We start from the raw sequence: 26709 nt of genomic DNA on the forward strand, positions 1-26709 counted from the left end.
TATGGCAGCTCTTTGAGCGGTGCTGGAGAACTAGCTTTGATGACAGATTCTTCTTTTATGAGTTGTCACCATCAGCTACAGATATTTGCAGACTTTTGGCAGAATGTCGCTATGAATTTAAGGATTGATTTTTGACTGCGTTAGACAATGACAGCTGATGGGTGACTGCCTCTTGCAGATCTTAAAATTCATGCTACTGCAGAAATGAATGGCAATATAAAAAAAAAAAAAGAGTTGAAGGAATGTGGTAATCAGTTTGTTAATTGAAGCTGACTCTCACTTTATGAGAATACAAATTATAGTATGCTACTCTGCTGCATAGCAAACAGTCTGCATTGCTGGGTCCAGTGATGAGGTGTGATAGTGTATGGCTGGGTTATTTCACTGAAGAAGGTCTATAACCCCCAGTCTCATCTTGATGTTTAATGAGATGATCTTTGAGCTATTGTTCTAATCTAATTGTGTATCTAAGTGATATACAAATTGTTTTTCTAAGACTATACTGAGTAAGGGATGTATTCCAATGTAATTATATTGTAAAAAGGCATAGCTTTTATTTGTGCATTTGACAGGGGAACGGGATTAATCACTGTGGAAAAAACAACTGGGTTTTTTTTTTTGGAAACAAGATTTAAATGAGTTTTGATATTTATTCACCTTGTGTCGGTATACTATTAGGAGAAGTGTGACTAAAAAAAATTACTGTTCATTTGTGAAGAAAGTGAAATGCAAATGTCTTTGACACACAACTTTCACATTTTTCATGGGAGGAGAGGGGAGCACTGTTATTTTAGCCTGAGGCAGCCCTGTTGATGCCCCCACCTCCCCCCACCAATCCCTTTTTCCTTCTGGGCTCTGAGTCTTGTCACTAGTGGTGTTGCCAGGACTGAGGATTGGGAGCATACATGCTGCTAGAGTTTTTGGTTGGTGTGATGGCAGAGCCTTTTTTACATACTCCTTTCTCTAGCAATCTTCCTCTCAGATGATTTGTATGAATTGGAGGAGTATGGCTTTAAAAAATTGAGAGCCATTACAGAAAAAGGCACTGAGCTACATCGTAGGGGTGATCATATATTCCAGTTTTATGACCATATGACTGGCGATACTTTTTCCCAATTTGTCCATATGCTTCCTAGCAATACACAACAGCATGGGCTTTTTTTGCTGAAGAGGAAACAATTCTCCCTGTCTTCTCATCACTTGGCAGCCGCAAGCAAATGTTATATTTTTTTAATAAACTGCAAAAAGGTGCCACTAGCAGTACAGTAGACAAACTAGTTTTTTTTAATAAAATTGACACAACCAAAGGTGATATAACTATTTTAAAGTGTGTACAGGAGCAATATTGGACAACAAATTTGTTTGAACTCATAATTCTGTTCTAGTGAACCCATAAAATGTGTAGTCTGTTTCATTAGACAAGCACTTTTTTCCCAGGTTCATGCTTGTGCACGAAGATGCGTATTTTCCAGAGTATTTAGTTAGCATGGGTAAATTTTTATCAAACTTTAACGTTTTGCAAACCAAGAAGTGGAGTGAAGCACCCAGGGGAAGTGGAATTAAGTCTCCCACAACAAATTACATGAGCAGTGTCTGCAAGAGTAGACACTGGTGTGCATTTAACAAAACCCCAGACCTGCTTGTGGATGCATGTACCCCGAACCGGTCCTGAAAGTGCCACCTGAAAGTGCGGTTAAAGGGGCACTTGCAGAATCACCGAAGAGAATTATTTGAAAGCATGTTTGCTGCTGGACAGCTGCATTAGTGTGGCAACTTTGGTTTTTTTTTTTAATGCTTATTATAATAAGCATTATATATAAAATATATAAATATATAAATATATATATAAATATATAAAACATATAAAATAATGGCTTATTTTAATCAAACAAAAGAAAATAGCGTTTATAATTCAGAGGTACGTTGTACTTCCAGCACGGTGTATTTTAACTGATCGAGAAATATCGACATCCTGATTATTCCATTTTAAATATATGACTTCAGTGCCTGGAGGGAATAGTCCCTGAATGAATCTGCTTGGACTTAGCAGTAGCAGTTACTTGCCTTGCATGTTTAGCTGGTCGCACTTTTTGTCTTCAGCAAGGTAGGTAGATTTTGTTGGTTCAGCTAAAATAAAAAATCTTGAGTCACTATTTTTTTTCTCATCAAATACTGTTGATGGAGAAACTAAATACTACATTTGTAAAAAATAATACCTTTACCTAATACCTGTTAGGCAAGCTAGATCAAAGAACAGTGAATGGGGGAGAATAAGTGCACAAGACCCTTTATATATAAAAATAAAATAATATATTGAAATATTACATTTTGTAATTATGGGTGGTTTTGTTTTGTTTTGTTTTTCATCCTCAGATTGTTTTACAGACTTGTAAAATGCAGTTTGTCAGAAGTTTGATTAAAGATCTGTGCTAGAAAAACTATACAAATAATTAGTTAGCATTAGTCAATGTGCTGCTTCCCAAATATATAGCAATAGTTAAAAGGATGGTCAGTGTCACTGTTATGGGTATGTTTTGAAGAGTTTTGACTTGATCATTGTATTTCAGTGTTGAGAGAGATTTGCATATGGAGATTATACAGGAACCAAGGAAACTAGCCTAAACTTTTCATGTTTAGCGTTCTCTTGGCTTTCATGTTTTATGCTACAGGCTAACTTGGCACGATAGTTGCACTTTCAGTAAGGAGAAGCGCCTGTTTCAGGAAGACTCCTTTGCCTCCTTCAAGACTTCTGATTCTTAGTTGCAGTGTTTCAGTGCTGCATGGGTATGGTGTTCAGGTGCTGCCCCCGCAGGCTTGCTCTTATAGGCGGTGTCTCAGGCAGAGATGGAACTTGTGCGGTGGTCTTCGCTCAAGGATGTGAAGGAGGGAGCAATCTAACCCTTGCAAACTCTGTGGAAAAGGATTTGGTTTTGAAGGCTTTTATAAGGTGTCTGTTCAGGCTGTGGATACATGTTGAAGGTGTGTGTTTGTTGGATATTTTTTTTTTTTTTTGGGGGGTGTGGGGATGTGGGGTGTGGGGGTGTGGGGCGGGGCAGGGGGGAGTTAGGGTGTGTGGGTTTGGTTCTTGGGTGGTTGTGTTGTTTTTTTGTTTGTGTGTTTTGTCTTTTTGTTTTTATTTATTTTTATTTTTCTTTTGTGGGATTGTGGGTTTTTTTTATTATTTTTTTTTCATTCTAGTAGTGTATCTAGCAGTGCAGTCTTCAGACTCTTTTTTCATTCTCTTTCTGTGCATACCATAGTGTAATGAAGTGGATAGCAAGTTCCTGTTCCTCCCAGTTGCTCAGCTGACTTAAAGCTTGTCCTTTTCTAAAGTGAGAACTTGCGATGAGGTTTCTATTGGCTACCTTGATTTACTGTTCTCTAGCCTGATTAGGGTCTCTGAGGACTCTCCTCTGAGTATTTGCAAGTAAGCTTCTACTTGCAATTCCCCACAAAGCATTTAATGCATTTAAATTAATATATCTAAAATAATTACTACACTTAATAAAATAGCACAATACATTTAAAGAGGTAGTGGTTGAGGTAGAGAGAAACCTAAAGTGTTACTGTTCTCCTCTGAGATATATTATCAGAAGTGCATTCACATCCTTCATCTCTCCTTCAAAGCTTAACCTTGTCTTTGGATATTCTGACTGAGGAAAAGGCGTGTTTCCTGCCTCCTTTCTTATCATGTGAGATGCATGTGGTGAGAGAGGAGTTCAGCTAGGTAGGAGAAAAATTCTTCATCCCCAAAATTCTCCCACAGCATGACTATGCATGTAAACAGCTATGTCAGAGACCAACCATGGCGAGTAGCCTGTCTTTCCAGAAGATGCTCTGGATTTAGAGGCTGAGGAAAGGTATTTTTGTGAAGGAATCTTTGCTTCTGTTACCGAGTTCTGCACACAGGGGATAGGCAGGGAGAAATCCTCTTGATACCTGCAGGATATAATTCATCAGACCTGTCCATATTTACATCTTAATCCTTATTCATACCAGCATTAGTCCCATAAAAGTCAATATCATTTTTGTAATGGAAACCACGGCCTCCATAACTACGTACAGATTTAGTATCTGGATGAAGAGTTCTGGTCCTTTTCTTTGTTTCTGGAGAAACAGGATTCTCTTTTTGTTGTGTCCTGGGTACAGCTGCTTTTTGGCTGGGGTGTAAGAGCCTGGTTACATAAAGACCATGGAGCTTCATTTACAGCCAGGGAGACAGGGAAGGCTGACCTTCCAGTACAGATGCTTCATTTTACTCTTGTTTAATTTCTCTCCATTATATTCACACATTTATGGGTATTTCTGAGTCTTTACAAATTAAAAGTTTATATTTGGTTAATGTGAAGGTACCATATTCCTAGGTGTTCTAATACCTGCTGCTGTACTGTGCGCAAGAAAAACAGCTTTTGAGAGTCTGTGATGTGGTATCTGTCCTACGTTTTGCTTCCTAAATACACATACGTAATCTTACAGAAACCTGAATTAGAACTAGCTGTTAGTAACGTAATTTCTATGATCTGTAATATCCATTAGCTATGATATAACCCACATAAACTCATTGAATTTGAGTAAGAATAGTGCATAATGCTCAAAATGTCACCCTTGCAGAAAATGGACTACCAAAACATTGGAACAGGCGCTTTATGCCCCTATATATGTGAGTGCACAGAATTTCTATGAGCAGATACTGCCTGCTGTGAGCCACAAGCAATTTATAGGGACAGATTCATATTGGAACATGACATCATAAAACATACTACTTAGAAAGGTAGGAATATGAATTTAACTGCCTAGAAGCTTCCCCCCTTTTTTTTCTGAAATATAAGCAAATTGAGCAGAGAAGCTAAAATTGACTATTAAATTTATGTACCGCTCAGATGTATTATGTCTTTGATCTATTTATTTAAGTTTAAATTAATGAGGATTCGATGTGTCCAGGTCTTAGCTGGGAGGCTTCTAAAGGCAGCAAAATAAAAGTGGTAAGAGAAGAGCAGTTCATTTTATAATGGCTGGTGCTACAGTAATGTTAGGGAGCAATGTTTACTACCCATTCTGCTTCTGAGTGTAGCTTTTAAAACACACTGGTCTTACTGTGGAGTATTTTTTAATTAACGGTCCTATGTTTCATGTGTTTAGGATGTTTATTTTTATACAAAAATAAAGTTATTAAACAGCATGCTGCAGTGAGATCAAATGTATAAGAAGTCAATATTGCTGATTATTTTTTCCTGAATTGCTCCATTAATTAGCAGAATGACATTTCTGCCATTATGGAGTTGTCTCAAATCTGCAGTCTTCCCCCATGAAAGGCAGCAATGTCTCATAACTGTGTGCTATCAGCAAGCAAGCTTGTGGGACTCAGTAAAGCTGCTAGTGACAAAAGTTGAGTCGCAGCATTAGGTTGTTACTACATCAGATATTTTCTATGATAAAGCTAAAGAAGTTGGGTTGGACCTGAAATGATGTTGACGCCATGAATATTCTGTTACTTATTAAGTACGTGTCTGGTTATTGGACATTCCAAAAAACCAGGGAGTTGAAACTTCAACTTTATTCTGGTGCTGAGTGAAAACAATTATATCGTTGACTGATGTCTAGATTTTAGTAGAAAGGGGTCTTCAGCATTAGAATCTGCAACATGCAACCTTGTCATCAGTCTTCGCAAACAGGTAGGGATTATGCCAATGTCAGAACGAGTGACCCTCCCTCCTGTAAAGCAAAAATACATTGTCAGAGCATTGAGGTGAACCTTGTCCTACAGCTTGCTGTGCTGTGCTGTATATACTCTACAGATAGGCAAAAAATACATGCTCTAGAGCTGTTGTTTTGTCAAAATAGTAACGTGAAGCAGCAATTACTTTCATACCTTATATTCACAAGAAGTCAAAGCACTCTTCCCTTTGTGAGGAAGGCAGAGCAAGGGGCAGTGGATCCAAGTGAATGTGGAACATAGATTTAGATACATTTGCTGTATCTAAAAAAAAATAAACAAAAATGTTGCAGAACAATATTTTCCCCACAGACATTGCAAAATGAAACTTTAAAGTAGAAGAGAGGGGGAATGAATAACAGTTTTTGAATCTTGCTGGGTGATAAAAGAAATCAATATTCCTAAATTGTTTAACTGATGATATGTTTATGGAGTAAACAGAGGGGCAGCTGATAGCATACTTCTGAGGAATCAAATACTACACAGACAGAAAGCTATGTTGTTTTGTTTTGATTTAGACATCAAGAAGTGTCTAATCTTTTCTGTTTTTTGCTCTTGTGCTTAAGTACATTTTTTTGAATTCTCCAGGTGCTTTTCCCACATGAGTGCAAGAGGAGTAGCCAGTTAAAGAAGCGACTGCTGTGGAGGACAGCATGACCACCATGACAGGAAGCTGCCTCCTTTCGCTGCTGTTGGCAGGACTTGGGGTATTAGGAATACTGGAGCCAACAACAACAGAAGATAGCCGCTGCCACAGAGCTGAGCACCCAGTTATTGCATACAAAGGTAAGCGGTAAGCACAAAAATGCTTTTCCAGAAGTAGGCGAAGGACTGTGTAATCGCTTCATGGAAACCTCTGTTTTTAATGTATAATGTTATGGAAAAAAAAAAAAACCCTAAAGTGTATTCGGCGCTGCTATATAGTAACCTGGACTGTATGCCATACAAGTTAAATACAATTAGGCTTGTAAGGTTTGTTCACAGTTTGGTGCTGAATGTGTCATTTAAAGGTGCGTGACTCATTTTCCTCTGTGATTCAAACCATCCTGTACTGCTGCATGGATTGTTGCTTTCTAGGTGCCGGACTCTGCATGTGTACGCTTGATTTAATGAGGTTGCTCTTGGCCCATTCGTCCAGCCTAGCTAGGTCCCTCTGGACAGCAGCCCTGCCCTCAAGCTTATAAACTCTTTCTCTGAATTTGGTGTTATCGGCAAACTTTACAGACTGCATTCTGTTCCCTCCCCTTGGTCGTTGATTAAGGCGTTAAAACAGGACAGGCCCCAGGATAAAGCCTTGTGATATTCCACTTGTTACCGGCCTTATGATGGAGTAAGGTCCATTAAACATTTACTCTCTGGGCTTGATCATCCAACCGGCTTTTCACCCATCTGATTGCCCACCTGAAGAGACAGAGCGTAACACCCTTACTTGCAGTGAGAGAGTGTGGAAAGCTTTAAGATAAATGATGTCCCCTGCTCTCCCCTCACCATTAAAACTAGTCATTTTATTATAGAAGGCAATTGCGTTGGTCAGGAATGATTTATCCTTGGGAAATCCGTGCTGATTGTTCTCAGTCACCTTCTCCTCCGTATGCCCAGAAAAGTGCTTTCCAAGAAGACTAACTCCATAACTTTCCCAGGAACCTAAGTGAGATTGGCTGGCCTGTGTAGTTTCCATATTTGTTTTCCTGCAGTAACTGAGGACCTTCCTTCATCTCTACGACTTCTCAGAAATTAAGAGTGGCCATTTATCTCGGTGTCTGTGGATGCAGCTTGTCTGATCCCATGGATTTATATAGGTTGAGATCTTGCAAGTCATCCCTGACTTAGGCCATATCTACTGCTAGTAGTTCTTGAACCCCTTTGCTAAACATCAGATGCTTTTGAGACTTTGTCAGTGAAGACTGAAACAAAGAAGGTATCGAGTCCCTCACCATCATCTGTGTCTGCTGGCACTAGATCACCTGCCCAATTCAGCAACAGGTTTATATTTTCCCTGTTTGATCTTTCATTACTATTGCAGCAGTAGAAGCTGCTCTTGTTGCCCTTGACATTCCATGCAAGTCTTAACTCCCATTGAACTTCGTTTAACCTGGCACAATCCTTACATGTCCGTGCAGTGTTTCTAAATTCCTCCTTGGTCACCTTGTCCCTGCTTACACCTCATACATGCAGCCTTTTTGCTTTGGAGCTCCACCATGAGTTCCTTGCTTTGCCAAGCCAGTCTCTTCATACATGTGGTTGTCGTCTTGAGTATTGGGGTGAACTACCGAGGAACAGCTGGAGCAAAGCAAAGAACACTTGGAGGATGTTGCTGCAAAAAAACTGAGGCATTTAATAACTTACCTGAATTTTATTTATTTGAATTTAGATTTTCCCATTAGTGTCGCAACTTAGAGTCCCAAATAGTTTGGAGCTATGAGGATGTAGGGATTAAGATGTATTATATTACATATTGCATTCCTCCTGTTTTTCTAAGAAAGCACATGTGTAATTATTCTGTTCCAATGAATTAGGATTTATTGAATTTTAACTGAAAAAAGATTTGTTTCCATTCTTTTCATAAAGTTAGAGAAAATAATGTTGTGTTTCCTACAGAAAGTATTTTTGTTCTGGCATTCTAATGGTTTAATAAGGGTGATGGTGCCAGATGTCCCTTTTTCCAGTATGTTGGAGAATGAACTAAAGCGGTTACATTCTGTACCTGGGAACTGCAAACCATCAGTCCGTTGTGAAGGAGGGACCTTTATCTCTCATTTACTGATGGACTGAATAGTATGATTTATTCTGATGAAATATCTGTTTTTCTTAGCATTCATGTTGTGTGGATAATTTAGTTAAAAATGTTATTTTTATCATAATGCGCATACACAATGTTGTAAATTAAAGTAGCGCAGTTAAAATTCTGGCACTTAACTGCTTAATCTCACAAACTAAGGGATCACTGCATGCACTTTTTTTTTTGGTATATGCAACTGTAAAAGTGAATAATTGAGACTCATTACCAGAGCTATGTGCTAAAAGTTGATTAAAAATTTGTTGGTTTAGGACTCTGATTCAGACAACATTTAGGGAGTCGTTTGAATTGTAGCCTGATCCTGCCTTTTATGCATTTATTGTTTTCGGTCATATTTAATTTCTAGTGATGTCCTTCCAGTTCTAAGTTACTATGCTAAGGCTTTTTGGGACAGAGACCACTTCTGTCATCCTGTTTTATTTGCATCTTTTGATGTAGCCAGAAGTAGTGTCACAGCTAGTTTACTGAACATAACCAGTTCCTTTTTGCTGTAAATATATGTGGGAAATGCAATTATATAGAAACATTTATTGTCAGATTGTTACTATGAGTTTTAGTAAGATTTTCAATGCTAGACTCCCTTTGACCCTTGCGGTAAAATATAATTAATCACTGCATATCTATGACATACCTTAGCTTTTATGAACTGACATATCTCAGAAAAGTTTTCCGTCACTTAAAAATATTCTGACAAGCTGTAGTTTATACTCAACACAATAACGTGTCGGGAATCATCAGTAAATCATAGAAAGTACACGAAGAAACACTTTTGCAATGCAGCATACAGTATGTGATAGCTAGGTAACATAACTGGTGTGGGAACGCAGCAGTTGACTTGTAGTTGCAGGACTGCTAATGAAGGGAAAACAGAAGATATGAGACTGAAGGGAGAGATGTCTGAGAAGGTTGTCTTTGAACCTGTGTGTTGGAATGGACTACTTGGGGTATCAAAGTATAACAAGAGAGTTGCGTGTGAGAAGAGCTATTCTGTGACTGAATCCTGCCATCGGAGGTTGTAGGATTCAGCCAGCCCTCTTCCCGGCTCCTGTATTCTTCCTGCATCATTTACTGCCTTCATGAATGCCTGTAGGAAAATGCCCTCTGCATCTATTGACATTACAAGTGCTGCTAGACCAACGCAGAGTCCTGAAATCAATTCTTAACAGCTACGAAACCTTTAATTTGAATGCTGCATTAATACCCTATTCTGTAAAGTCATCTTATAATAGAGCTAAATGCTGTGTGGGATGCTGAACATCAACCAAAGCTGAGTGGTATTGAGTGGTAGGTACTTTAAGGCTTGTAAACTCAGTGCTAACTTTACAGAGATATCAACTCTTTTGTTTTATTTATAACTGACTAAAGCCTTTTTCTGTAGTTTCTGGTATGCCAAAATAGCAGTGTACTTATTTGATTTGTCTTCCTCTGAGAGGCATGGTAGATGGAGTATAAACTATTAAATAAAACTAAAGTAGTGAGAGTCTGGCGTAGTGTATGAGTGAACAGCTGCAAAAATCTAATAAAAAGAAAAAGTAGTCCTCAAGAGTTGTCATGGTGAAATATGGAAAGGGAGTGTATCTCCTGAAAGAGCTTTCTTTCCCACTGCCCATCAAAAACTGCTCACTTAGGTGATGATCCTGTCAAGCTACCTTTTATAGAGAAGCATATACTATATCTATCACTGATTTTTCTCAGCTAAATAGTTTTAGCTGAAAGACCGTGATATATCTCCTGATATCAAACGGCATGGATTTCACCCACCAGTTGCGAACATTTACTCAAGTATTTTGTTTGCCTGTGGAAGAGGAAAGACAATTTGCAGAAGCAGGGGAAATGCATGTGCTTTCAAAGGATTTTTGAAGTGATTTAAAAATCTCTTTCATTTTATGTCTCTCATACACAGTAGTAATAATCATGTTGCAATTTTTTTATCTGCATAATGAATGGTAGTAATGCATAACGCATCTTTTCTCTCTCCCAGAAACTGTAATAAGTAAGAAAGTCTACTGCAGATCTGAAAATGTTTCAGCTCTAAAATCTGTTGTCATAGGTCTTCCCTAGACTAGAATAAGGCACTTTGTGTCTTCCCTGGAAGCTGGAAATTTCCTTTTATTATTATTCAAAGTTGGTAGGAACTATCACAGAGATCAGATTTATATAAAGGCAGGCCTCTAAGTACAGGACAGATTGGCAGGATCAGCCCCGTAGCATGCAGTTCAGTGTTTTATATGGTGGGACTAACTGTGATGACACGTAGTCCCCCTTTTAAGTTCCTTTCTCTCCAAGGAGTCATCTGCCTCCAGATGTGAAAAGGTACTCTAATCTGTTGAAATTCAAGCTTTAAAAATAAAAGTTATTTAAAAAAAAAAAAAAAAATCTGTCTGCATATGTTACATGCACGTACTGAGGATTCATCAGCTATGCTAGCATTAGAGTCAAGAGGTTAGAAACTGTGTGCAACTTCTAGAATTGGGTGCAAGGAAACAAGGTGCGGATGACAGAATGGACACACAGACTCATAGTATGAGATTATTGGTCTTTGCATATGTTTTCATATGTTTACAGCATGTAAATAATATATATATGTTTGAAATAATTTAAAAAAGAAAAAGGACTGAAATAAGCTGGCCATTAAAGATAGAGCCTTAAAATTTTCATTTTTATTAAATTTTATTTTATCACAATGTGCTTTCATGTGCATGTAGATATGAAGTATTAGCTCTGTAAAGTGTATTAGGGTTTACTGATAGTCAACTTCTTGGAAAACACACTCTCATAATATAGTAAAGGGATGTGTTTAACCTAAATAGTTAGAAAAGGCTGTGGAAACCAAATTTCCTCTGGGTAGGAGCAGTGAGGGGTAGATCACAGGCAAACAGTGTCTAGAAAAATAAGATGCCTGTGAGAAATGACTGTTTATAAAAGTTGAACTATTCATGTGCAAAAAACAAAACAAATCAGTTGAATAGTGTAACATTTGGCTAAATATTTCCATAGGTTTCAAAGCATTTAGCCACACTCTCCACAGAACCTCTGTGCTAGATGGAGCTCCTATTTTATTACTGATTTAAAAAAAACAAAACACAAAAAAACCCCAGTGTAAAAGTAGTTACAGTAGCACCTTGTTTCCTCCGAAACATTTGCTGAACTTTGAAGCTGTCAGACCTGTCAAAATGCGCACACTCAGCTGAAGACTCGTGCTGTAGGCAGACCTCATCTGTCAGGTAGAACAGAAGGGGCCATCCCAACTGCTTAGTGGTGTGTGAGAATAAGCTGGAAAAAAATTGACCCAACTCCGATTTCAGGTGTAAAGTTGTAAGTATTGACTGCTCTGCAGTTAACCTGTGTAAGGCCGAATTTCTTAGGCTTTTCTATCAGAAATAAAGTGTAGCTGTGAACTGGACTGAACTGATGTTGAGGGTACAGCTGAGATCATCTGCTCTGGGGCAAATCTCATTCTCTTATGCTCCCATAAAGTAATCAGAATTTAAGGTTGTGATGTCTCAACAAAAAACCATCCGTTGACATAATTTTAGAAGCTGTATTTAGTGATATTTTAAATACATGCTGTGCTGTAAAAAAGTTATCTATTGAATAAACATGCTTAAAAATAACAACTCTATCCATAGAAGAAATGAACATAAACCCTTCATTTCTACTTGAGGTTAACCAGCAAAGAAAAATAGCGTAGTTATTTTTTGATTCCTTGGTTCGGGGATACTAAGAAATATATTTTCTTAACCTTATTGTCTAACCACCACAGAATTCCCTCATTTGATGTTTGTCTAAGCAATATAGACTCAATATATCGCTCTGCTTGTTTTATCATGTGGTTTGTGTATGGAGTGCGTGCACTTAACATGTGCCAAGAAGAAATAACAGGTGGGCTGAATGAAGGAGGATACATGGTGTGTGAACTTCTTTTTGTTTGTGCTCTCTTCCCTTTCCCCTAATCTTGCTGCAAACTAATGTTCAAACTAATAGTAGTCTATGAAACTGCCCACTTTTTATTGCTTTTTCCTTCTCTTCCCACTAGTTTTCAAAAATATACTTTGAAGTCCTCCTGCCAGCTTCAGCAGTGGGACTGAGGTATATTGCTTTCCACCCCCTATCTTCTTTTGGATTTTTCTTTAAATAAAGATGATTCATCAGTGAAGAAATGTTGATTGCTAAATATTGCAACCTTGCTTTGTCTAGACAATAGGACTATGAGATTGCTTGTACTACCCTGCCAAGAACCAGCCCCTCTTAAGGAGGATAATAGTTCTTCCACCAGTTGTGTATTTTCTGTATTGAATCAGGTTCAACTTTACTTTTGTACAGGAGACTAAGTGCCTGCTGGGGAATGGCAACTTTCAACAGCTTACTGTTAATTTTAAAAATTATAGCTTTCAAAACTGAAGGATACTATCCCCTTACTATTTCTCTGAATCACACAGTATCTTTGGTGTGCATTCCCATAAAGACCAGGCTATGAAAAGGACTGAATTCTCTAAGCAAAGGATGTGTACACTGGCAAAGTTGGGTTTTTTTTTTGGTGGGGTGGGTTTTTTTTTTTTAAATTGGTGGAAGGGATCATGTTTTAAAGCAAGCATCAATTTACAGTTCTTTTGGCATCCCAGCCAAGTGCTGGACCATCACAGAATGTTAATAATTTTAATACATTTCTGATAACTGGAAGCCAGCAGTGGCTGCAATGGTTAGTGAGCTGCACAGACATTGTCCTATGAACCTTTCCACAACCTTTTCATGATTTTTCATCCTGTTGCACTAATATGGAGGTTTGGAGCGTGTGAAATTTCCTGGTTGTTAACGAAGCAGCAGAATGAGTGAGAGGCTCCTGCCACATTCCACTAGCTGTACAAAGTGGGCAGATGGAATTAAAATCTGTTTTCTTGGTTTTTTTTTTTTTTCCCTTCTTCTTGAAAGGAGATGTACTTTTAATGGAGAAGGGCATTTTTACTGAAAGGTTGTAAAACAGTCAAAATGGAATATGATAAAGAAACAGAACAGCAATGAAGAAATAGAGCTACTAAGCAGCTGAAGTTCTATCATCTCCTAGAAGTTTTGCTGTGTTTAAAGAAAAGAGGAAATAAAATATTGGTCTAATTTTTCTCTATTTCTTTTTTTTTCCCACCAGACAGTATTTTAATTTTTTTTCATAAGATGTTTAAGGTATACTCTATCCCTTCTATTGACAGCTGCCAGTGTGAATATTCTACTGATCTACCCCTTGAAAAAGGCATTAATCACAGAATCATAGAATCATCATTAATCACAGAACCATAGAATCATTAAGGTTGGAAAAGGCCTCCAGGATCATCAAGTCCAGCTGCCAACCCAACACTGCCATGTGTTCTAAGCCATGTCCCAAAGTGCCACGTCTACACATTTTTTGAACACCTCCTGGGATGGTGACTCTACTGCCTCTCTGGGCAGCCTGTTCCAATGCCTGACCACTCTTTCAGTGAAGAAATTTTTCCATGTATCCAATCTACACCTCCCCTGGTGCAACTTGAGGCTGTTTCCTCTCGTTCTTTCACTAGTAACTTGGGAGAAGAGACCAACACCCACCTCACAACAACTACCTGAAAGGAAGTTGTAGAGAGCGAGGTGGTCTCCCCTCAGCCTCCTCCAGAATAAACAACTCCAGGTCGGTCAGCCAGTCCTCGTAAGCTTGTTCTCCAGACCCTTTGCCAATGAGTAATGAAGCATATTGATTGTTTCTAAATCATCTGGCACAGTGTAAATTATGCTTTGCTGAAGTTTTAAGTTCTTTATGCATAACCTCCACGCTGGTTCTTGTGAATTTGGTGGTTCTCCCTCTTCAGGGACTGCATTGCTACATGTCCAAAGCTAACGAGTGTTGACTGAAGAGGAAGAGCATGTATATGGCTAGTTAGCATTGCATGGCTGAGGAGCTGAGAGTTGTCCCTTTTTAACTTGCCTCGGTGTAACCCATTTGTGCCCAGCTCTTCACAGAGCTCATGGTTGCACAGTTGTCACAGCCCAGCAGGATGCAGTTGTGCTGTGTGGAGCGGGTGGCCCTGTGAGCTCCACCACTGACGACGAGGGTGCCCATGCAGCCTGCCTGGCCTCTCACAGCAGCGGCAGAAGCACGGCTCTACGTTTCACAAGAAACATCCTTAATTCAGTTCTTCTCACTTACTTCTCCTGAAGTATTCTAGACTGCTAGTTCATGAAACATGGTGACAATTGCAGTTACTGGCCTTCTGATCTTGCATAACTCTCTTCGTACTTGGTAGTGACCAAATTTCTGGAAAGTGTCGTTCCAGTGGTCTTCCCATCCAGGTTCTGTGCAGTGTTTTGGGGCCTGTCTTGCACTCACTCAGCAGTACCTGCTGCCCTTACTGCCTGTCACTGAAAATCGCCTTCTGCTGGCTATTGCTTCAGCTGAGAGATCTGGGGAAACCCTGGCCCACCCCTGGCCTTGCCTGGAACCCTACAATTTTCAGGAATCTTAGAGGCATGGAGTAAAAACCTGTAAATTTTTCCCTTTCCCTGCTCAGTTTCTTAAATAAACTTTCAGAGATACTTTGTGTTGATTTGACAGAATGGGTGGAAGTAGAGAAGTGCAGCCAGTGCTTCTTCAGAGTCATTTTTTTCACATGCTTTCTTTTCTGCCTCCCTTCTGTGGCGCTACTCATTTGCTATCGACAAGGCACTAAGATGCTGAATAGTAGCTGATTTTGGTTGTGTGGCTGAACGTGGTAGATACTCGCTTGTTACGTGGTAATTTGTCACATTCAGGTGAGACCACGCTTGACTTGTCTTAAGCTTGTCTTTCCACTTACAGTGCTCACTTCAGGTTTTGTTCTGAAGGCTTTCTGGGCAAAGAAGTGCAGTTCATCTCTACCATTTCTGAGAATTAGGAGCTCACCATTTTACAACTAGCTCTACAGTAAATCGGCTAAAGTAGTTGTTAATAATGATGAATACCTGGAATTTCACAGTGCCTTTTAGAACAAAAATAATTTCTACAAAGAGAAGTGCTGTTCTGTTATTTGTGGGGTTGTGGTTTTTCCTTTTGTTTTTCTTGCTTGTCATCTCCTTTTTTTTGGCTTAGGGGCATCTTTTTGTTTTTGAGGCGGGGGACCAGAGGGGGTGGGTAGTGTGTTCTGCTTTCAAATCCTGGCTTGAAGCTCTTACCAAGATCAGCGTCAGGCTTTACCCTGTATGTCCTTTGTGTTACAGTATGACGTGTTGATCTTGGGATTTTTTGCATGGAATATCTTCAGACCAGAAAATACTTTAAGAGCTATAGTCTTGGGCAGGTTTGATAGAATCAAGAAATTGTATTATGCTAAAATAATGTAAATGAAGAAGTTTAGTACATTTGTATGCCAATGTAAATAAGAATGAGTCATTGCAAGACAAATTAGAAACAAGGTGTTGCTAACTGAAACATAGATATTGCCCATAAAAATAACACAGCATTATTATAACTGTCTATAGGCAGTTGGCTTTATGCTTCTGTTCCCTACTACACCTATAAAAAAATTGAGCAGCGTTTCTTTACAAAAGTCCATGTCGGGACCGAATACCAGTTTCCCATAACCATACAGCGTGATTTCCTTCAAAATTAATTTGGTGACCAGTTGCCAAAGCCAGCATCTAAGTATTAGAAAGTGAAAGGTTAAGCCCCTCTGAAGAGAGGGCATGACGGAGGGTGTCAAGTGTGTTAGGCAGTCAGTGTGTCCCTCTGCATCATGTTCAGGAAGGCAGGCAGTGATAGCGCAGGGGCCAGAACTGGTGACTGGAAGGGGGAGCTGCACTCGCTGGGAAGAGCATGTGGGCTCTGTGCTGGCTGAGGTGTGAAGTTAATGGTTTTTGACTGGCAGAACCTCCCCAGGGTAAAATAAATCTTTCTCTGGTATGGGGAAGGGCAGATGCAGCAAGTAGTATTTCCATGCGTCAAAACACAGCTGAGGTTCACAGTATAGTTTTCACACCTCAGAAAACATCCTTATTATGATAGCATGCTCCTCTCTGTCTATGCTGCTGAATGAGTCCCTATCCTGAAGTGTGGATCAGCTGACCTGCAACGTGGTTTACAGTGTAAATTGGGTGAAACCCTCTCTTGCTTCATCCTCCTTTGTTCAGTGATGGTTCTCCTTTCTCCTCAGAATTCTCACAGCCTTTTTATAAATTTTTTATTTTAGGTCACTTGCATTGATTAGCTTTCTGGACTCTCTCCTCCCCCTCTTCTGCTCTTAAATTATATGTTTCAGTTTTAGACCATTCCTCACATTTAGAGATTGGACTGAGACATAATATTAAGACTTGATTGATAATACCACTGCTGTGTACAGCAGGCTCCTTATACCTTTTTTTCCTGGGGCATCTTGAACTAGCAGCTGATGCAAACAGGATATTGAAACAGAAGGAACGTAAGTCTGGTGCAGGATAATAATTCTTGCATTTTCCTGAGGTTTTCTCTTCCCCTTTGTCCTCACCGCGGTGCGTTCGCGTTGTTCTTCTGGTCTTTCCCTCTGTGCCCTCTATCTAGATCTTGCATAGCATAGTCTTTCCATACATATGCTGTCCCCCAGGCTTCCCTGTCTTTTAAAGCTCTCATGTGAACCTGGCTGTTTTCTCACTATGGTGCTGTTGGAACAGAACATTCCCTGAAAATTTTTTTTTAAACTCTCTGGATCTTGCTTCAGCACCCTTCATTAGCACTGAACTGCCTATGTTTTTATGTGGCATACCTTCTCGTGGCTCCTTACCTGGACATCATCCCATCTCTCCTCTAATCTGACGACAGGCTTCTGCTCACCTTTATTCTTAAAACTATTGGGTTTGGTCTTTAGGTGGTTTGGGTTGGTTTGTTTTGTTTTGGTGGTTTTTTCCCTTTTTGTTTAAGCAGTGCAGTTTGTATGTGTTTTATGTTTCTGGCCTGGATGCCTCCTCTTCTGCCCAAATATGTGTGTGTGTGTTATACGTAACAATCTTTAGTTGAAGTGATACAACCTGTAAACAATTCCATCACGTGTAGCCTGCTAGAGTAAATTGATTTTAGTAGTTTCCAGTGATCTCTCAGTTCTCTCTGCTTCCTGTCTAAGCTCCTTCTAATACATGTTAAGCTTTTTACTGATATACAGAAGACCCATCCTAGTTTTGAAATGCAATGGAGGTGACTCCTTGGTTGCCCTTACAAGCAAAACACCTGAAATCTGCTTGTCATTCTCCAGGTGCACCCTTCTGGAAATTCTTTGTTATGTTTGTTTTCTCCTCTAAGCATCTACTGTCCCTGAGCTCCTCTCTGTTGTACAGCCAGGTGTACACACAATTCAAGAAGAGCAGGATTCCTAATTCTGCTTCTGACAGCTTCCAGAAAACACAGTTTAATGATTACTAGGACAGCAGTTTCCCACAGCTGAGAGAGTGGAGAATCTAAACAGCAACAGGGCAAATTTCTATCCTTACTGTGTTTCTACACCAGTGGGTTTGGGTTTATGTCAAGGTGATGTCATTCAGGCTGATACTTGTGAATATTCCATTATAAAATAATGAGAACAGATGTATGCGATGGTGAAACAGAGTAAGAATGACAGTTGAATGCAATCTGCAAGCAGACAAACGTGAGTCTGTATTGCATTTAAATGCATCGTGGGGAAAACCCCAGAACTGAGCCCCCCAAACTCAGATGCTTCAGTTTTGGCTCTTCCCTACTTTTTCCTTAATTTTTGTTTGTTTCTTCATGGTAGCCTGCTGGCATGATATTTTCATGGTTCCTAATTTGAACAATTAGTAAAGATTGGTGGGCCTTTTGCTTTAAATCAGACCAGGATTTGGAAATCCTGTTTCAACTCTTGGCTTACTTGACAGTCACTTTGTTTGTTGTTCAAAATACAGTGCAGAAGATGAGGGAACTGAAAATTTTTAAGCTGAGTTCTTGGCAACTTAAACTGTTGTTAAGCATACTTAGTTACTATTTTTAAATATAAAGCTATCCTCAAATGACTGATACTGTATAATTTAAAAATATTATAACATCAGGTATGCCATGTTTGAGTCAAGGGTGTTTCCTTAGAAGTGGGGAGGGTATGGTTAATGAGATCTCTTCCAGCTGGCTAGTGTAACTTTGCAAAGTAGGTTTTATTGTTTGTTGTTTTTTTTTTGGTTTTTTTTTTTTTTTTTCTGGAATGGTCTAGGGCTCTAGTTTCATGCTGTTTCTGTGTATGAGAGAAAGAAAACTCAAAGGGACTGTAATTGTGTATCAGGGCTGATACCTTGTCACCGCGTAATTTCTGTAGGACTCGCAAGTGATTCTGAGTATATAAAAACTGCGCTTGTAGCACTGAAACTGCTTTCATCTAGGTGGGGGTTCAATCTTTTTTCCCTTACACCTTCTTGTATTTGTATGCAATGTGTGTGTTTTGAACAACGAAGCATAAACAATTCAAAACCCTTGTTCAGGAAAATAAGAAATAAGTAGTCATTGCAGCAGATGTTAGTCTCTTCCCTGAGGGCACAGACAGTCAGAACCAAAATTCCCTTTAATTATCCCAGTAATAGACATATGCACACACATAAGAATGCAGAAATATGTACTTCTAGCTGAGGAAGCTCTGGCAGAACAAAGAAAACAGGAATGCAGGCTGGATTTTGAACCTTGAGACTTTGGAGGTTCAAGTGTATTGTAAAAGCAGGTGAGGGAACCGGGGCAGGGCAATTGCTGTGACTGCGCCTGCCCTGCCCGGAGAGCGGTACGCAGCTCGTGGAGGCAGTGACTTTGTGCCTCCACGAGAGAACCAATGAAAGATGTGAGGAGTCGGGTAGAAGGAAGTAAGTTTACAGTAGGCTTAAGAAAGAAGTTTAAGTTCACTTGTTTAATGTCAATAAACATGCTTCTAAGTATGCTTTATTTTCCGTTTTTCCCATTAATAATAAATGAATTACTTATAGCCCTGCCTCATTACCTCCAAAATTGTTCTGAAGCTGTACCAATTGTTCAGAAAACAAGACCCAATAAGCAGGTGGTGAGCTTTCTGGAAAATGTCAAGAGGTTTATGCTCTTGGGCTTTGTTTTATTACAGATGTTTTAAAGTGGAGAGGAGCTTGGCGAGCTGGCAGAGCTTCTAGATAAGGCTAGAGCTACATATTTATTTCTTGGCCTCTGCATCTCTCTTTATGAGGAAAGGCAAGATTCAGGACTGTATTCGCTTGTGTTGGATAGGAGAAGGAAGGCAGCTGCCTCGTTTGTGATCCAAAGAGACCTCCAGAATACTGGATCTGGAAAGGGAGCTGCAGTTTTGAGGTTGGTTTTGTCTTTTAGTTGTTTGGGGATTTTTTTTTTCCCCCCTCTCCTTATGAGTGAAGATGAGCTCTGAACTGCAGATGGAGATCTGACACGTTTTCATGTTTCCAAAGAGGAACCAAATGTAGTGTGGTAAGACTTAAAAGAGGAATCTTTCTGTTTGTGGTTGCTGATATAATCATGCTGGGCAAAGTTGTAACTCCATCTTTTCTTTTATGGAGGATTGGATTGCACTAGCTAATCCTGCCTAAACAATTGTTTTTACTTTTTTCCTTGGTGGGAATAAAAGGTGTATTATTTTCTTATATCTTCCTGGATTTTAGAAACTGTACAGTTCTTATTATCTAATTACTAATTACCAAATGCCTATATTTTTTCAATGTATTGTCTAGATTAAAAAACATTTTTAATTTTTATAAGAAATATTTTTAATTTTCCATTTTATTAAAAATTAGGGATTAGCTACTATAAATATGTATTATTTTGTTTCCTAGTTATGATGTGCACATACTGTTAATTCTGTATTACTAAAGTCAGCAGTGTATACAATCCTGGTATACTTGTGGTGTGTATGGTCAGGGCTACATACAATGTCTTTTCATTAAAATACAATACTGAGTATTGTAACAGACCTACCTGTCCTAATCTTTTAATTTTACAGAGAAACATGAAATGGTGTCAGCTCATGCCATCTTTTTGTTGCCGAACGAGTACTTCTCTCCGCATATGTTGCGTCCAGTCTGCTTCTGGTGTATTTCATTTAGATTATTAGAGCCTTCTGGTAACAAAGACTGTTAGATCTGTTACATACATGACCCTTCTTAGCCTTGACATCTGGATGCTTGTAACATATATATGAAAAAGTGGACATGCCAGCTATGTTCTAATCGCAGTAACAGGTGGACTGGGAGTTTCACTGGGCCATTGAGCTGGGATTGACTTGGCTTTTCACTTTTTTTTAGAACTGCTTTGTTTCTTTCTGTAACATTTAAATGTTAGAGAGTTGCTTTTTTTCTCGTTTGTCCATTTGACTAAGGTTCTTAATGCAGTAGTTTGTTTTTCTGGTATACTAAAAATTACAGAAAAGGCACCTTCCTAGCCTCTAATTCATCCTGGTGGAGTATATATGTGCTTGGCATCTAAGGGTCAGATTACTTGGGGTTTTTGTTACTCTGGGACTAAAATGCAATGCTGGTGCTACCTTTACTACTATTGTAAGAAGCATGAGTAATTATTTTCTCTGCCTCTGAAATGCATGCTAAAAGACGACAGCATTAGTAGCCATGTAGAAAGGGTTAACAAATCCCCAGAGTGTTGACCTGAGGCTGTGTCTATCTTGAGTGCTCCTGGCTTTGCATTCTACAAGGGGTCTTCGTGCACAGCCTAGACAACAGGCACTCTACAGCATCTCTGTCTGGGATTTTCCCCAAACCTCCTGTGGACACGAGCTCTGCAGCATGGGCAAGACACTGTCGCCTTAGTGATACAGTTCTGCAAGTCAAACTACCTAAGCAGTCAGGATCATAAAGCTAAGGAGGTCCTGGAAGCAGATCTGCCAACATGCCGTTGCATATAGAAAGCATATGTCTGGAATTACAGGTTTTGGAAAAGCAGCCTGTAATGGGCAGGCCTTCTCTGCTGTGCACTGAGCTGCCGTCTTCAAAGTGTTCAGCTTCCACCGTGGGCCTGGCGGAAGAATAGCAAGTAGCAGGGGAGATGTTTGTGCTTAGATTTTGAGATTAGTATAATTCACATATTGTTTTTGCTGCGGTACTTCTACCTCCTAGATTTAGTCTTTTCTGTAAGAGAAATAGAAGATTATTTGCTGTGCTTACTATGTTTGTTAGATGAGTTTGTTTTGGTTTATGATTTTCTTGCTTGTCTTTGCTTGTCTTTCTCAAAAGAAATGGCACTTCTAATCATTTCATGGTTAATGCAGCCAACAGGAATATACCCCTCAGGAAAAGCCCATTCTGGCCTATTTTGCAACAGTTCTGGGCTAGGATAGAGGAAGAATTTGGTCCAAAGTAAGTATAAATATGTAAAGAATGACTTAAAGTCATTAAGTAATATACAGTAATGACCAGTAAGTACAAATATGTAAAGAATGACTTGCATTTGTATAGGTATAAACATTATGTAACAGAAATAGAACCACCATAGTTGTGGTGGAGCTTCATGGCACCGCAGTGTGAGGAGCACACGAGGTAGGTTGTTCAGGTGTAGCATAGGTTTCTCTCCACTACAATGACAACTGGACAAGCCTTGATGCCTGAACTCGAAGTCTATTTGCAGCTGTGTTTTCAGAAGCTCATCTGAGGAAAAAAAACACCTCTATATGATACCTTACATTGTCACTTAAGTGTTTGTAACTATAGCCACTTTCTTCCTATTATTTACTACTATTTTTTAAACTCTTGCTCAAAATTATTTAAAACTTGGAGTCATTGTACGCAAATGAGCAACACATGCCTTGAATAAGTCCTGGAAGAATAAGTTACGTTGTTCACAAACTAAGCCTCAGCCCCTTTCGGATAAGCAGGGGTGAACTGTGATTGTTTTTTAGAAGTAGCACAGCCATTCTTTGGATGAACTGTCATGATGGAGCCCTCTTTTTTTGTTGGAACCTGTGGAATAGTATTTGCACATATTTCCTTTCGTCGCTCGAGCTGTGGTGTGTTTTTTCCTCTCATCTGCAGTGAGTCAGTGACTTACCAGCAAGGGTGTTTAATGCATTTCTGAGGAGAGAATACAGTAAAAGAGCTAGAAAAGACTGGTGATTGGAAACTTAAGAAAAAAAGTGTAGACAAAAGTGAATTGTAAATTGTGCAACAGACTCTGGCGTGCCATTTTTCTTCTCTTTTTTTTTCCAACGTAGAGCAATGATTGTTTTCCTGAAGTTGTTCTGAGTGAATTTATTATTCATGGATATATTTATTTCATAATGGGAATTTTAAAATCAGGACTTAACAATCACACTGAACTGATACTGGTGATGCACAGAAATAACTGAAGAGAATCTTGTTTTTCTCAGTCCTGGTTTTACAATGGAGACAAGAGTCCTGAACAGTCACAGCAGGGTGTTCAATAGTGCACCTGTGTCCTTACAGAGTGAATGTTGCAAGTAAGTCCCAAAACAGGGCACGCTGAATGAGTGAACAGGTGGATCACCTCTTGCCAGCTGTGACCCCTTGCTTAACAGATTCTCCTGGGGTTAATGGGGCTGGCACCAGGGCAGCGGGGGTGATGTAATGGAGTCAACGTGGGACATCACTGCAGAGACTTCTGACCTGTCTCTCTGCCTTTGAAGAGGATAGTAATGTAACTTGAGTATCACAGGAAGAGAAGATCTAAGTTAGGCTAAAATCATTGTACAGCTTCAGGAAGATGGGGATTATGGTATCATCCTTAGATTAGATACCTTTAATTATAAAATAACTTTACCATGTGGTGGTACATTTTAATTTCCATATGATAAGATTAGTCAATTTGTTGTACCGATGCCACCCAGAGACTTCTGTTAATATTGCAAATCTGCTAGTTTTCAACTGTGGTGATATTATTATTATTATTATTTAGTAGTAATAGTAATTATTATTGTTTTGCTAACAGACTTTCTTCAAGAAGGTGGTGCTGTGCATATGTTTAATTTTGTGCTTGCTATTTTCAAAAAGGGCACCATGGCATGAGGTGTAAACACTACTGAAATTTTTAATATCTATGTTAATTTTTTAATGAAATCAGGAGGTATTTATTGTCTTTTAACTTTGTTATTTACCATTAAAGATCACTTCTGAGTTCGGTTCTAAACATACCACTCTATTCCTTATTAGTAATTTCTCAATTTATTTTACTGTTTACTGTAGCTCTTCTTTGAAGGGCTGAATAATAAAACTTAGATTAGAGAGAACTTTACTATTTTGTTTGCAAAGAACTGCAGAGCTCAGCCCTTGGCAGGTCCTTGGACAATGTAAACCAAACAAGCTATGGCCTGTTGGGCAGACGCTAAATTTAAAGTAAAACCGAGACAGATTTCTGGTCTTTAATTTTTCATATAAATATCTAACATCCTCCTGCCTAACTTTGATTGTTAACCTCCTTTGTCTTTAAAGCTCTTTAGGACAGTCCCTTGACCTTTCCTAGGAGCTGAGGGGACTTTGGTATGTTTGTTTTGCCATAGGTTTATGGCCCATGGCAAACTTAGTTTCCTACTGAACCTAAGCTATTAAAAACAAAACAAAACATAAAAACAAACACCACCACCACCCCCAAACCAAAAAAACCCCCAACAACCCAAAATGTGAAACCCCCAGGAAAATCCGCAGCATGTGATTCACAGCGTGTGGAAGCAAGCTATAGCTTTCTCAGAATACAACTTTTTCAATACCCATCTTTTAGTTCCACGGGAAAATGTGCATTTTCTTTTGGGAATGTTCTGGAGTTATAAGGCCTGCAGATTTCAGTCCTGTAATAGCAATAAAAAGAAAATATCTTTTTTGCTAAATACCTTGAATGATATAGTTTTCCACGGACAGCTTTAAATCTGAGAATGATGTCTGCAGGACGGTAAACACGCATACTTAGTTTTAAAGGGGGTAAAAAAAACCATGTTGAAGGTGTGTCTGAATAAGTGTTCTCATTATCAGGAGTAGGAAGGGCTAGGTGTTTTACTGTGCTGCACATGAACTGGGGGCAGAGGAAAGGGAGGGAAATGCCGGGAGGGGGAGGATTAGAACTGGGGAGGGATGTTGCTGTTTGCCACCTGTGATCAGCAGGCCGTACAATTAGGTTATGTGTCAGCAGGCCAGATTAATTAACTTGCACATTTATTTATGGTACTGTTGTAGTAAACAAAATCTATAGCAAGGTTATTTTGTAAAGCTTGTCATGTTGCATCTACGTGAAAACCATTAATAAAGTAAAATTATTATTGCTTACTACTTTACCACGAGTTTTTAATTCAAAGAAAAATAATTTATAGACCTTTAATAGCTTGTTATGCATTTTTGACTCTAAGGAGATAACTTGTAACAGAACTCAAAGGTCTTGTTTCACCTAAGGCGTTTCAGGTAGATTTTGCTGTTTAAATGAAGAGAAATCTAGTTATTCTGTTGATTTAGTTACATAAATTTTGTGTAGTGTAACTCAAAGCAGAATTTCACCAATAAGTTTTTACTTTTACAGTTTACACGGGCTTTGTCTGATTGTCTTTTTTGTTTTGGGTTTTGCTGTTCTTTTTTTGGTGGTGGTGTTTTTTTGTTTGTTTTTCCCTTACAGAAGTGTCACAAAGTTGTAGCTTTATCCCATAAAGGCTTATTCCTGTGTGACACGTGATGCCACTGTGACACACGAGATGCAGTTTCAGAGTGTTTACTGAAAAATCCCAGCTCTAGCTGCTGTTTGGTCTTCCTGACCTTATTCCCTCAAGCAAGAACACAGCTGAACGCAACAAAGACAGGATGAAATAATTTATATTTTGGAGGGACAGAGGGGAATTGGATTTCAGAGAGATTTCTTAGCAAGTCCTCATTCTCTTCTTGTTCTCTAGCCTCGGCTTGCCTTGCCCTGCCTGGCCCCTGCTCCCTTGCTCCAAACAGGGAAATAGTCTCAATCACCTGCTCGCTGTACCTTGAAGTTTTATTGTACCTTGCTGAGACTGCAGGACAAGTGGAAGAGAATCGCGTCCTTGAATCTCAGTCTTCCCTGTAGTCTTCTGGCACTGAGACATTTTCAGCTCTGCATATTTGCACACAGTGATACAAATTTGAATGTTAATACATTAGTAACCTGAGTTATACTTTGGCGGTTTAGGAGTAGACTTGTGTGTGGTTCTGCAAGATTGTGCCTCAGAGGCAGAAACCTCTGGGCGTGAGCATAGGCAGAGAGAGCCCAGGGAACTGTGGCTGCCATCTCGAAGAGTACAAATTCCCCGTATGCGTGAGGTAGCACTTCCCATGACTTGTGCAACCACGTGGAAGGGGAATGTAGCAGCCAAGGGACTAAACCCATGTCCTGGGTTGTCCTTCCAGCCCCACTTGTGACCTCTGCCCACTGGCTTGGTTGGACTCCCAGCCTGGGTACTCTATTTGGTCCTTAAAGCCCTGATTAATTTTATTCCATAAGATATTTGTTCTGTGATTTTATCAGTTATTCATCAGTATTATGATTCTGTCTGAATTTCTGCTACTTTATAAAATGGTTGTACATCTATTTCTGTCCTAGTCACAGTGCTTCACACAAGGAAAAGTAGCCTCTCTGTATCTCAGAACTGAGAGCTGTTTCTGATTGGGAGTGAGAGTGTGTGTGCTCTGTGTGCGTGTGTATTTTTTGTGAAGACTATGTGCATATTCTATGTCCGTATTATAGAGATTGTAGATATATTGGCTGAAAAACTGATAAACATAATTTTATTTATTTTTCTTTTCTTGGTTTTTTTTTTTTGGTCTTTTTCTCCAGTCAGTGAGATTCTTCAAGACTTACATCTGGATTTCCTTATCTTCATTTCCTATCTAATTTCTCAACGTTTAGAACTTTGCAATTGATTTTTTTCATATAAAATGCCTGAAATGACTGAAAAGTTAAGGGTGCAAAATCAAGTACAAAAAAGTTAAGAAATGCCTCTTTTGAGCCTGCCTGTGTAGCCTTACATGCATATATAAAAAAACAGAGAAATAAGTATGCATAGGGCTACACAGGCTTCTAACATATATAAATGTGTGTGTGTATATATTTTTCTTTCCTCCTACTGAATCCTGCTAGGTTCCATGCACAGCATCTGCAGTAGTCGCTGACAGCAACTGTAATCATAGTTATCTAATATGCAGCCCCATCTCCTTTGCCACCCAGTGTTAAGACCCTGATTTGAGAACCTCTCCAGTGCAGATGGAATTAACGGTGAATTTAGCTACAAGTCAT

General features: G+C 39.2%; 1 protein-coding gene across 5 annotated transcripts in view; it reads left to right on the forward strand.

Annotated features, from left to right (window-relative positions):
• SEMA5A (semaphorin 5A) overlaps nucleotides 1-26709 on the forward strand; it is a 349647-nt gene that overhangs the window by 98891 nt on the left and 224047 nt on the right. For all 5 annotated transcript variants that reach the window (XM_075084299.1, XM_075084302.1, XM_075084298.1 and 2 more), the window contains one exon: nucleotides 6302-6499. In XM_075084299.1, the coding sequence (XP_074940400.1) occupies nucleotides 6367-6499 (133 nt within the window). In that variant the 5' untranslated portion in view covers nucleotides 6302-6366. The remainder of the gene's footprint in view (nucleotides 1-6301; nucleotides 6500-26709) is intronic.

Source organism: Phalacrocorax aristotelis, chromosome 2 (genome assembly GCF_949628215.1).
Source record: "Phalacrocorax aristotelis chromosome 2, bGulAri2.1, whole genome shotgun sequence".
In the NCBI taxonomy this organism is placed as follows: Eukaryota; Metazoa; Chordata; class Aves; order Suliformes; family Phalacrocoracidae; genus Phalacrocorax; species Phalacrocorax aristotelis.